At 41.8% G+C, this 14,058-nt stretch overlaps 1 protein-coding gene across 1 annotated transcript; it reads left to right on the top strand.

Annotated features, from left to right (window-relative positions):
• Nucleotides 1-586: 586 nt before the first annotated feature.
• LOC139661743 (homeobox protein MOX-2-like) lies at nt 587-7,523 on the top strand. Its single transcript, XM_071540307.1, has 2 exons — nt 587-757; nt 7,121-7,523. Exons 1-2 carry the CDS (start codon nt 614-616, stop codon nt 7,340-7,342), a joined length of 366 nt encoding a protein of 121 aa, XP_071396408.1. The 5' UTR covers nt 587-613; the 3' UTR covers nt 7,343-7,523.
• The last annotated feature ends 6,535 nt before the right edge of the window (nt 7,524-14,058 follow it).

The following is a 14,058-nucleotide window of genomic DNA, read 5'->3' on the forward strand; positions in this document are numbered from 1 at the left end:
GTTACTCTTATTCTTCTTGCTCTGAGTCACTGTAAAGATGCAGTGTGATGATGCACATTTGACATTTTCCTTGGACGAGGCTTCAAAGTTTTGGTCTGAGCTGTAGGTGGTAAAAAAAAAAAAAAGAAACAGAGGCAAAACGCAGCTTGAAGAGAAAATAAGATCAACTTTAAAACCCGATTCAGCCGTTTTGAACAGTTGAGCTCAAGTCATGCAAATTTGCCCCATGAGAGCACTCATTCTAAACAATATCTGACCAGTGTTGGCTAAATAATCTCAGTTTTCATTGTGTGTTTCATTGTGTGTGTAAAATATGTATTGAATGGAGCCGTTCCAGTTTGTAGTCCGGTTCTGGGAACAAACTCCCCACCAACATCCCCATAATAAAACTCTGATTGGCACTCCTAATTGTTTTGCTTTCATTCTATTTTGCTTTCAGATGGGCCCCTGCAGTTTATCAAACACCCCCCCCCCCCCCATTTTTTCAACCCTTTTTTTTTTTCTTCTTCTTCTCTCCCCTTCCCTTTTTTTTTTTTTTCTGAGACTCAAACTGTGGCTGGAAAATGTTCTGTTTTTCATTTCAGAGTCCCAAGACGGGAGCTATAAGTCAGACATGAACAGCAAGCCCAGGAAGGAGCGCACAGCCTTCACCAAGGAGCAGATCCGGGAACTGGAGTCCGAGTTCGCGCACCACAACTATCTGACCCGGCTGAGGCGCTACGAGATCGCGGTCAACCTGGACCTGACGGAGCGACAAGTACGTTAACCTGCTGGATGACTGTCAGTTACTGTGACTCAGAGAAACAGGAGGAACCACGATTAAATAGATATCAAACCTATCAGGTGTATGTTCTCCAATGAATGGGATTATTACATTTAAAGGGGCATTAAGTAATCTATGAGTTTTATTGACTTCTATCAGTGACCAAGGAAGTCCAACAATATTATAAATATAATAAATACTATATAATAAAGTCAATTTCACAACAGAGTACAACAGTAAGCTAATTAGAGCAGAGATCCAATAGAATCCTCCATTGAAGAGTTAATAAATCACCTGCAGGACCATGGCTACTATGGGAAACCTGCACCTTTTTTTTTTATTACAGGCCCGGTCTCTGTGACCCCTAGGCCAGCGGTTCTCAACGTGGGGTCCGGGGACCACCAGTGGTCCTTGAGGGGGTTCCAGGGGGTCCCTAGCAGATTGATGAATTGTTAAACTTCAGCATTATCTCATTTACAAGAAGTGAACACCATTAGAGAATGGAGAAGAATGACTGTTTTGATCATAGTTTCACTGTTATCTCTCTACCTACAATACAGATAGTGATGGAATTCTGGACAAAATCATACCTAACAATAAAAATATTCTCACATTTGGGTCCGAGAGACAAAATCTCTTCAAATGGGGGTCCTACTGTGGCTCTAATGTGGACTAAATGAGGAGTCACTGATATGAAGAGAATCACTACCCTAGGCCAGCATGCATGAAAGCTTTTTGAAGCTGCCTTTGTCTTTTGATGCATTTTTAAAAGCTCTAAAGGGAGCCCTGCCGCCCGCTTAATACAGTAATAATTGCTCACATCCACATCCACTATAGAGAATCCTACAGCTGTAATGACTTGGGCCGGTCAGTGTATGGCTCCCATTAAAAACCCGTCCGGGGCTTCGCCGTTGAGAAAAAAAAAAAAAAAAAAAAAAAAAGCCCTCAGTGTTTTGACATCGGCAAACGGTCCGACATGTCACACTAATGCTCTGGGGCTAATCGATTCCAAACCGCCGGGACTCTTTGAAACGTCAGCGCCGCCTGGTTTCTCCCGGGTGTCTGTGAAGTGACTTTCTGATGGTACGTGTCAGGGTCCAGATGTTCCTCTTGATCCTCACAAAGAAACAGTTGTGTGCGCGGACACCCTGCCCGCCGCTCGCTTTCAGGGTTAAAAGTGTTTGGAAAACGGGTCAGAATGAGTGCGAAGATGACGGCTTTGAGGTGTTTCTGCAAAGTAGAATAAATTCGGTGTGTATACTTGTTGCTTGTAGTGCAAACTAATTGAGTATTAATTATGCTCGATTTATGGCTAAATCATGGTAGTCCTGAGCACTGTATCACATCCTGTAATCAGTGTTATATATCGGTAACACTTTACAATAAGGGTCACTAAGTTAAGGGTTAGTTAAGCATTAACTAACCCTTAATTAACAGTTAACTAATGTGTCTGGTAATCATTTACTAATGGTGTTCATGTTAACTAAGGTATTAATTTATACATTATTTAATAGTCATCTTTATAAACTATTAAATAATGTATAAATTAATACCTTAGTTAACATGAACACCATTAGTGAATTACACATTAGTTAACTGTTGATTAAGGGTTAGTTAACCCCTATTAAGCATTAACTAACCCTTAACTTAGTGACCCTTATTGTAAAGTGTTACCTATATATCTAATGGTAATTACTCCTCTATTACATAGTCAACCCAAGTGTATCCAAGCAATTGAAGCTGCACTAGGCAACTTAGAATGTTGGTGGCAACAAATAGCAGCGAGAGGTGACTGAATTTTGAGGACTTCATTACCCAGAAATCCTGTAAGGCGATATCAGTAAACTACACCTCATGCTGATCTGTGATGCTTTATAATAAAAAGGATACCAAAGGGACAAGAGGCAAAAGATCTAACAAGATCTCAGAATTTAACATGGGTGTGAATCTGTCTCAATTAGCGGGGATGAGACGCTCTTTCTTTGTGATTTCGGCTGAGAAGACAGGTGTATTTTACATAATCCAGCCTAATGCAGCTTTAAATTGTCCCGTGTTTGTCTGTGCATCGGGTTGAGGAGAGTCAAACCATTTGTAGCCGCGCTCTCGTTCCAAGAACAACCCCGCAAACTCAGCACGCCCACAGCCGCTCTCGGAGATCTGTTGGCTCGACCCGATCGGAGCGGTCTTGGCTCGGGCGAGGGCCAGGCCAACCCACCCAGGATTTCGGTCTTCCTGCCCCGGGGCCCCGGTCCCTCACCACTCCCCCTCACATTGGCCGCCTCTCCCCGAATGTTCCCAATACTCGTCCAATAAATCTGTGTTTGCGGGGGCTGATCCTGGATCCTCAGGCACTTTAACATCTTTACTATTGTCTTACAGCTTCTGCCTCCCGCTGTTTACTACTGTACAGCCTTACAAGCCGTGACCGTGTTGGGCTTTCCCTTCAAGGGCATGGATAATGTAGCTGTAGGGTTATATATCCTGTTCATTACTTAACCTTTAAAGTGGTGATCAAATTTTTTTTTTTCTATTTTGTCTCCAACTTTGGTGCTAAGCCTCATTGCTGTGGTGTTTTTTTTTTTATTTAGTCTCCCTCTTTGTTGCTAAGCGCTCATTGCTGTGGTTTCTGCACTGCTCTTCCCAGAGATCACCTGTCAATCAAACAGTGTGGGCGGGACTGTGACGTCTTTTTCCTTGGATTCTCTGTTGATGAAGTTTGAGTTTCTCTTTTCTTTGTCTGTTCAGCCATGGTGGCTATCGCTGCTCCTACTAACTACCCAGTTCTTCTTCTAGTTATTCAAACAAACTGGAAATGTAAAACTTACTGTGCGGAGCTACCAGACTCTGGGTGTTTAGAACAGCAAATAGAAAAGCTTTCATGAACTGGATATAGGTTGAATCACTACTGGGTTATATCAATCAGCCATAGAGAGTAGCAAAACAGACATTTATTTAAATGAAAGTGTTGTGGATTATTACCTTAAAGGTGCAATAAGTAAGATTTCTCTTGCCTCTTATCACAAAATGACCGCAATGTAACTGTGGTGGGTTGATAAGTTTGTTAAATACCAATGACTCACTTTGCCAGGTGCTGAGGTTTCTGGCTTTCAACAGTTTCTGATCTGTACTCTGTTTTGGAACAAAAACTCCCCAACTCCACACCCCTTGGAGTTTCAAGACACACACACACACACACATACACACCTTTTGGCATTTTCTATTGCTCAACAATGGCGAGTGGTGTCACAAGACATTGTGTTCTCAAGCCAAAAGAGCAATCAACAAAGCAGTATTATCATTACAGTATTTAGCATGGTGATACGTCTCTGTTGGATCTCTGCTCTAATTAGCTAGCTTACTCCTCTATTGGGAAAATGTGTTTATTATTTATGATGTTGATGTTGTTGATGCTGTTGTAATTCCTACTGCTCAACAACAGAGGTAATAACCTGGATCGTCATGGATTACTTAAAGGAATAGTTCACCCAAAAATGAAAATTCTGTCATCATCTACTCACCCTCATGCCAAATGAAACACAGGTGAAATGTGTTAGTCCATATAACACACAGGGAGGTTGCCAGCACAGCTTGGTAGCAGCCTTCTCCAAAACAACTGAAGTCAATGGGGACCTGTTCTTTAGAGTTCCAAAACAAAAACAGCCAAACAATCACACTGTGAATAGAAAGACCTATACACCATTATTTGTTGCAAATCAATCAGCTGTAGTTAAGATTTGCACTAAATGATGGTGTAAATATACTGTAGGTCTTTTTGGAACTCTGAAGAACTGGTCCCCACTGACTTCAGTTGTTTTGGAGAAGGCTGCTATGGAGTTGTGCTGGCAGCCTCCCTGTGTGTTATATGGACAAACCTCACCTGTGTTTCAACTGGCATGAGGGGGAGTAGATGATGACAGAATTTTCATTTTTGGGTGAACTATTCCTTTAATGCCCCTTTAAATCAATGTGTAGGTATGTAACAGCATATATGGCTGTTTTAGTCATACGAAGCGGTTAGCACTAAGCCGTTTAAGAGGAAAAGAGCCGCGCATACGAGTGTTTACTCTGTAAACTTAACTCCCAGTGTTGGAGTGGCAGGCCGCTATGCAGCACTACTTAAAATAAATCCTACGGGATAAGGGCAGTGTGAGAAGGCAAGTCGCCCCAGGGATGGACAGGAGGGGGTTAGGAGATGTGGGTAGCGTGTGTGAGTGTGTGTGTGTGTGTGTGTGTGTGTGTTAATGGGTGTACGGGCAAGTGGGAGGGGATGGTGGTGGATCTACAGGGAATGAGCGGCGAGAGGGTAAGAGGCAGTGGGGGGACGGACCTGGGGGAGGCAGCGGGGCGAGCTCATTGGTCCAGACGGGATGGGCCCGTTTTAGGCAGCAGCTTAATCATCACTGTGGGAGACGCAAATACTGAACAAGTATGTCGAGTCAGGGAAAGGAGGCGGCGGGGCGAGCCAGCGGGCCGCTGTGACTCATGCATCAGCACATACCTGGCCATGTGGAAATAAGACGCTCTGATACCAACCCCGACGCCACGCCAGCCGTCTAATCAGCGGCTCGCACCCTTATACTCACACCCAAAGGGCAAAAAAAACCACCCAAGATCACCCCAGCACACTCCCGTCTCTATGCGTGGGCGTAGGCTGCATTATTGTCTTATTACTCGCTGTGTTTTTTAGAAGCACAGTTGCGTTTTACTGAAGAAAAAATGGAGCCCTTCCCCTTTAAGAGAGTCTGGACTGAGCTCACGTATTCTAAATATTGTGGGAAAAAACATTTAGGCAAAGAAAAAAAATCGGGGATTCGGTTGAGGGATGTCTTTCTGTATTTCACATTGATCATTAAATCGGTAACACTTTACAATAAGGGTCACTAAGTTAAGGGTTAGTTAATGCTTAATAAGCGTTAACTAACCCTTAATTAACAGTTAACTAATGTGTCTGGTAATCATTTACTAATGGTGTTCATGTTAACTAAGGTATTAATTTATACATTATTTAATAGTCATCTTTATAAACTATTAAATAATGTATAAATTAATACCTTAGTTAACATGCACACCATTAGTAAATTACACATTAGTTAACTGTTAATAAGGGTTAGTTAATGCTTATTAAGCATTAACTAACCCTTAACTTAGTGACCCTTATTGTAAAGTGTTAACAATAATTCTCCTCATTTGCTCTCATACCTGCACACTTTTCCCATGTAAACTTGTATCTGTTGTTTCAACCTTGCTGCTGAAGTGAGGCCATGTTGCATTCAGGCTACCATAGTACGTCAGTGTGAGGCTGCAATACTCTGAATGGGAATGATTTCATGCTGTATTCAGGAAGAGCCGAGGTGTCACTGGGAGTTGATTTGAACAGGAAAGTAGGGGAAATCTGTTCCACCGAGCCTGTAAATCACACTGATAGCGAAGAGTTCACACGAACAAATTCGGGACGCTGGGCTTCCTGATGCCGAGATATTTCCCCGACGGACGCGTTCACAATGGCATCGGCTTACCTCGCCTCTCCCACTCCGTCTTTACTTTGGCAGAATTAGAGGAGCTGTAAGGCTAGAAGCTTGGATTTGATTTGTATTCATACATTATGTTGACGGTAACTTAGCCTGCGCTGCTAGCCTCGCTCAAGTCTAATCTTAGTTGAGTTGTCATGCAACTGGCCATGTGGTTTACCTTCCTGTTATCAGCGGAGCTTTATGCACTGATCCAAGCAACACAGACTTTAATTGCAAACCCTTGTGTACTGTCTCACCCAGCTGAGAGTCTTTGCTCTGATGCTGGAGAGCCAGTCGAATCCACAGCAAAATAATAGTGTACTTTCATCTGAACAGGGGCGGCCTTACCATTAGGCAAAGGTAGTCGACTGCCTTGGGCCCCGGCAGCCAGAGGGCCCCACAGAAGACAAGAATAGAACTAATGTAAACTTATTTTTAATCAGTATAAAAGAAATGTACACCCCTGTCTTTGTTACAATAAGTGATTTCAATCTTGAGTCATGGTCATTGTCACCCCACCCCCCACTTTAAGCCACTTTAAGCTCATTTTGCTTGCTATACATCAGTATCTGAGAGAGAAGTAACACAAAAAAACAAAGGTACATCAGTGGGGCAGAAAAACAAAAAAGTGCCCTTGCATGCATACTTTTCTCAGCCCCAGCTTGAAGGTAATATATAGAAAGGATGGATTAAAATGGGAGAGAGTTGGGATTCAGGGGGCCCCTTGCTTGCCTTTGCCTAGGGCCCCCAAATCATTAAGTCCGCCCCTGCATCTGAATTAACTGCATTGTAGAAAATGGGGAACAAAGACCATCATGTCTGACCGTTGCCTTGCATCTCCCCTCAGGTGAAGGTGTGGTTCCAGAACAGGAGGATGAAGTGGAAGCGGGTGAAGGGCGGCCAGCAGGGGGCGGCGGCGCGGGAGAAAGAACTGACGAACGTGAAAAAGGGGACGCTACTGCCGTCCGAGTACTCGGGCATGGCGGGACTGCAGCGCTCGGCCGGCTCGCCGGCCAACGACGAGGACAGCCGCGACAGCGACCAGAGCTCCGAGCATCCTCACCTATGACCTCCCACCTCCCACCTCCCACCTCCCTCCTCCTCCTCCTCCTCCTCCTCCTCTTCCTCGCTTCTCAGGAATCGGCTTTCCTGCTGAGGGAGGATGATGAACATGTTGTCATCGGACATGTAAAAGCTTGTTGTGAGCAAAGCCTCCCAACAGCGGGATAAAAATCAGACTCGGTGAACATTCCAGATAGAAACGGAAAGAAACATTGATAAACATTGATAGAAACATTGATAGAAACGGCTTCGATTTTGCACTGTTGAGGATTTGCTTCGATCAAATTCTACTGTATTTAATTGAGCATTGAATACAAAAATGTAATGTTCTATTTCACACAGGCTTCGCCCTCTAACGAGTCAATAGAGCCCCGTTAGAGGGCGAAGCCTGTGTGAAATAGAATGATAGTTACGGATTGTAACTCTAGTTCTATGCATAACAATGCGTACAATGCGTAACTATTGGTGTGTGTACAATGAACTGTGGATTTCAATAATTTATATCAAAAGGGTATCAAGAGTGTAGCCATCTTAAACCCTCATGTCTCTAATTATGTTTTACATTATAACATACTGTAACTGGTAAACATCTCTCTGTTTATCCTCTCGTTTTGCGTCTTGCTCCCTCTTACAAAGTTTACACGCTTTATAACCGCAAAACTGGATTTCCGAAGTAAATAAATCCGAAAAATCTAAATCATTTTATGTCTTTTTTTTTTTTTTGCAATTCTTTGACCACGTAATCTCTCTGTAACCATACTTCAATGAGAATATGTTCTGCTGATGTAATTGAAACTGATTTTAAGTATTTTTTTTTTGCTTCGTCGTCTGTGTGAGTGCGCATTCTAATTCATGGAGTGGCGTTTTGGCCACAGAGAGCCACAGCCTCTTTTACACCGGGCAGCTGGGAATTCAATCGCTGCTCAACTTTGGGCTTCAGCTGGCTTGTGGCTTTCCAGACGCATCTGAGAGTGGATTTGTGGTCGAGCTCCATGCCCGCCGCTTTCTCTCTGTGCATGTGTTTGATTATTGTGTGACGTTGTCTGATCTAAGCGGTGCACAACAATGAAAATGTGGGAATGAAAGGAGAAATGGATGGGGAAAACTGGATTCGTGAGAGCTCTTTGTCTGGATGGATGGATGACAGCGCTCCCTCGATGAATTTCACCTGCCAGAAGCAACCACTTTAAACAGACGCATGAGGAATACACACACACACACACATGCACACACACGCACACTGAGGCCACAAACAAATGCAAACAGAACATTACAAAACAAACTCATAACAAACTCCATGTCACAGATTTTTAGTCTAAATCTCAGAAGAAATGATTTGTAAGCCAAACTTTCTTTGACCAGTTATTAATCATTCGAAAAAAGGCTATGACAACCACTGATCCTTGAACAATGGCACTATTAGAGGAGAGTGGCTCAAAACAACATGAATTTATAAACATAATTCAGTAGAGCTGTCATGATGAAAACAGAGTCTGGGTGGATTTGTACTGATGGAAAATCCCATTACAAGTGTGTTCGGTCCACATAAAACTTAACATCAATACAATCAAACAAGGGCTATTAAACTGGACTGAATCTCTCTTGTAAATTTGTAAAATTTGTTTACTCTGTATATTGTTTACTCTAGGATTTTGATATGAATGGCCAAAAGGTATGCAAGGTGCTGTGGTTGGTTAATGTACACCCCAACTGTATGTACTCCACCTACACTAGCTTGAATGCTAATGCTATCCTCTCATTTCTTTCCCATCCATCTCCACCATTCTATTTAAAACTAAACTATTCCAGGAGGACAAACTGCTCCGTCTCTTGTAGGAAAGGCCGTATGGCAAATGTTTAACTTCAAGTTAACTATGTGTTTCTCTTTGGTCACCTGAGAGGCTCGCTTTACATAAAGGTACTTACAATGACAAATCCATCTATCACAGATATTTCATCGTAGAGACCTTGATCTTAGGGTATCTGCTCTGAGCTTGAGAGGTCAGGGGTTCAGTCAGGGGTCCACAAGACTATCTGTGGCAAGGCCAATTCTGTGGAGGGAACTTAGAACAAAGTGAGGAAGAGGAGGATACATTATCAAGGTAATGTTTCTTCCATAATCTGAGGCATCTGGACTAAATATTTCAAATAAAAACAACAACAAACTAGAAAGATGGCACTCAGTAGAGCACATACCTCAGCAAATGTCAAGATACGCCATTTGCACATGTCGGATTGACCAAATTACATTTTTGTTAATTCTTTCAATACTGTATATTTGGCAAAGAAAGCACATTAAACTTCAACTTTTAAATGTGACACATTTTCAAACGAGCAGCAGCTGTAGAGCAGCAGTTTCAGATGGTGCACAAGGACTTCAGCAGCAGCTCACCACCAACCTGTCCACAAAATGTCATGGTGTTGCGTGAATCCATTCGGAAGTTCCATACCTGTTTATGAGAAGCCACACCCACTGCCACGCCCCCCTTTGGCCAATCGGTGTGAAAAGTTAATCAGTTCTTCCTTGATACATGACCAACCTTTCCACAAAGTTTCATGCAAATCCGTTCATAACTTTTGGAGTTATTCTGCTGACAGACAGACGGACGGAATGGCGCGAAAACGTAACCTCTTTACAGTCAAATCATTAATGTGCCTTGGGGACATTGAGTAATTTTGTCTCCATCTTTGGTGCTCGGCGCTCAGTGTTTCTGCACAAACCACAATCAAACAGTGTGTCCAGTACTGTGACATCAAGAAACCCCATACTTCCTTCAAAAGACTGTGTTTCCATTTTAATTTGGGAGTTTTGAAACTCTTAAAGGTACTATCACAAGCACTTAATTTATTGGAGGGATGAAACCTCACATCATGTGTTAAAACACTTTATGATGAGTCAATTCCACATTCAGCATAATGAGTTGACAGAAACGTTGGGGTTTTAATTCCCTTCAGTTGCCACTATATTTGGGGTTTCGGGACACTTTCTTTTTACAGTGTAAGAAACTGTGCGGAGGAAGAAATTGGCTAGCTATTACAGATGAGGAGGACTAATTATCGTCCTGCCATAATTCGATTTAAATGATGATCCAGTTTTCTGTTTGCACTGAGCGGAGGTTACAAAGCCTGGTGTGGTGGAATGCATCTGGCCTGTGTAACTTTTGATCTTGGATGAACCTTCTACCTTGACCCCTCGGGGACCAGCTTTCCTTTAGCAGGAAGGGTAATGTTGTCATTACAACCTGCCATGCCAAGATCAACACAGCCAACTAAAGACTTTTCCACATTGGATTTGACTGTCTGCTTTGTTTTTCCCAACAAAATGATTTAGTATGATTTTCGGTACGGCGTTGGTGTTGATAGATGGTGCACACTGAAGTACGATACCCCGGACTACTGCGAATATTGTGATTACACTTGTCGAGTCCAAGTTGTGAGGGAAAGAAACTGTATCTTCAGTGACTTTCACCAGAGCAGAAAATGAAACAGATACCGAAATCTTTCTGTTTTCAACCTGAGTCTCAGTTTTTCCTCAGTGACTCAGTTGCTTTGAGAATAACACTGACCATGGATTTGCCTGCATTGGATTTCTCACAGCTTTTACAGACACTTTGGGACGTTTCCAGGACATGGTTCATCTGGGAAAGATTAAAAATGGCCATCTGTGAATAATCTACAACTGCTACATGTTTATTCAAATAATTAGCATAACTGGAAGATCAGCAATGCTAAAATCTTTTAAGGCCACTGACGGATCTTATTCACTTTTTGTGGGATGTAATATTGGGGAATAAAAATGAATCAAAACACAATCTGCCATATAAACTGAGAGAGTGCAGTCTCGGAGTCAAAAGGTCATGAAGATGTTGGCAAACTGCGTTTGTATTACTATTTCACAGGAATGATTGAATTTGTGTAATAATGTGATGGTAACCTTAAGTCTAATGCCATGATATGACAGTGGAAAAGTAGGATTTGGGGCCAAGGAATTTTCTTGTGCTCAGGAAGTTGTTCAGAATCTGAAGATTATGGCTGGATGGGATTGAATGACGAAATGCAGGAAACCACAAGCCCTCCAATAAACTGGCAGGGGACCATGACTGACAGCTGTTTTACCCATTTAGAGCTTTATTTATTGGCATAAGAGCCACTTTTACTATTTGTGGTATGAGGGAATTGCCTGCCTGGACCAAGAATTGAAGGTGCACAAGCAAAATGTGACTTGCGACACCTGGAGTGATCAAGTATTGCGACATACACATATACTGAACAAACACGGAGAGCATTCTTCATATATCAGTGTGGCTCTTAATGTCTCATCACCTAAACTTACATAATGCAGCTCTGATCTCTGGTCACTGAACCTATTAATCCTTCTGCCTTAGTCATATTTATTGATGTCTGTATTTTCTTAAAGCACTGTCCAAGTTGGAGCGCTCTCAGAAAATGCAGCTAGCCCATATCATTGATTCCAGACCAAAGCAAAGGGAGTAGTAAATATATTTAGTATGTCCACACATTTTTGTTCTTACTGAAAACCGCTGTTCACAGCTCTCATCCTTTGAAGGAAAACACAAACATCTGTGCAGCAAATGCAATGACTTGAGCCCAAAACTTGTAGACACAATTTGAAAGTACATTATTCTACAAATTTGCCAGCGGGAACTTGACACTATTTTGAGTTTGAATGGTTTCGCAAAATGTAATATGTTCCTTTGATGCATGCTTGAAGATTTGGATGTCAAAATACAACCATCTTCTCGGCCTAAATCAGGAAGTGGGGCTGCAGCAGAGAACAGTGTCCCATCTCCATTAATTAAGAAAATAAATTCTGGTGTCACTGGTGGGAAAACCTCTCCACACAGGAATCCAAACTGAAGAGTGAAATCCAAAAGTGTTATTATGGGTGTCTGTGCACCATTTTAGCATTCAAATAAAGGACCTTCGACCAGTTCTAAAACATATTTGAAAACTCTATTGAACTATGAACAGTAAGCAGGATGCTAGCTATTGCTGCCCTTCAGTACATGCAGTGACCTGGCATGCTATTGTGGTTTCCCTAGAGGCACTGGGATCCTGTGGTTAGAGCCACCTGTAGATTCACTCAGTGGCTGCTGTCCCGTCCCACGAGCCTGTCCTATAGGAACCCTCTCTGTATGGCTTAGTGTTTTGAGAAATCATACAGCAGGCAGCAGCTGATTCACTACTGTACACTAATAGAAATGTTGGTCTTACACCTTTTAGGTTAAGTCTGAGTTGACATTTCTAGGAGGAGGGCATTACACTATCTGAAATGTTGTAATACTGCATTATTAGGCATTTGGGTTATTTTGGGTATGTCAGTGATATAGTTTGCTAACCACAATGCCGTAGCTTTGACACTAGAGACTTTGGTTATAGTTAATTTCTTCATTTAATCCCTAGGTCAGCAGATGCAGCTACTTTTTTTTTTTTTTACTATTTTATTACAACAAGTATACATACAACAACAATATCAACAAGTTCTCAACACTTTGTGTATACAACTTGATCACAATCACACAATTACAAACACGCCAGGGGGACTAAAGGTTAATAATGAAGACAAAAATAAAGAAAAGAAATAGTTAAATAAATATCTTGTAAAGCTTAAAGTGGTTATACGTTTTAACAGCTTTTTTATTTGTATATTCGGATATTGAAGAAATGTATTGTTTGATATATGCAGTCAGCTCTGGAAAGTTTGGCTTTTTGCTTAGAATTTCGATCTGTGAATATAAAATTTGGTCAAAATAATAAGCAAATTAATTAAATAGTACCAGATGCAGCTACTGTCAACTTTACTGTCAACAATGCATTGAAGAGACCTAGCCAATCTTCTGGACAATATAGAGGGAGGACTGTGGAACCAGAGAAATGTTCATCTTAATAAGTGTATCAGTCTTTATTTTCATTTTTTCAATTTCTTTTTTCAATTTCAATCTCATTATTTCCCTAAAATGAAAGTCAGCAGGCTCAGATATTGCCTCTCTTCTCTCTATTGTTGTCTTTTTTTTCTTCATTATTTTTTTTTCTTTATGATCTTGAAACAAATGAGATGACAAGTCTCACAGCTCTGTAAGATTTAAGGACAATGGGTTTAAGGTTAAGCATGACTGGTCATACTGGATTTTTTTTTTGCGGCAGTTCCCACATTAAAAACATGATTTATGGTTATTCATTGTGAGTATATTAATAATACATAGAGCATACATCACACGACACATACCATTCGCTATATACTGTTAGCAATTTGAGCACCATCTGTCCAGTGGGTCCTTGTGCAGCGGGGGGCTGAGAATATTTCTTTCCTTCTTTCTTTTTGACTTGCGTGGTTTGGAGTTGTTAGCAGGCTGCACATATTGTTTTCATTGCGCACAACATCACGGCAACGTTGTAAGAACATTGTGTCCATACAGTCTGCTGTCAGAGTTGACCCGTAGAGGACAGAGCAGCCCTCCCACCTCTGGGCCGAGTGCCGAGATGTACACCTGCATTAGAGGCGAACTGTATTCCCTGTCTGATGAGCTGTCTTGTGAAGGGCTTTTTAATAAGCCGATCCTTCCCCACTTTGCTCCATGGACAAAATACAGGCAGTGGTGGAAGAAGTACTGAGATCTTTTACTTAAGTAAAAGTAGCAATACAACAATGTAAAGATACTCCATTACAAGTAAAAGTCCTGCATTCAAAATCTTACTTAAGTA

This window comes from Centroberyx affinis, unplaced genomic scaffold, assembly GCF_046629955.1.
Source record: "Centroberyx affinis isolate AG114_WGS23_722 - 3 ecotype Tasmania unplaced genomic scaffold, CSIRO-AGI_Caff_v1 ptg003604l_1, whole genome shotgun sequence".
NCBI classification, from domain to species: domain Eukaryota; kingdom Metazoa; phylum Chordata; class Actinopteri; order Beryciformes; family Berycidae; genus Centroberyx; species Centroberyx affinis.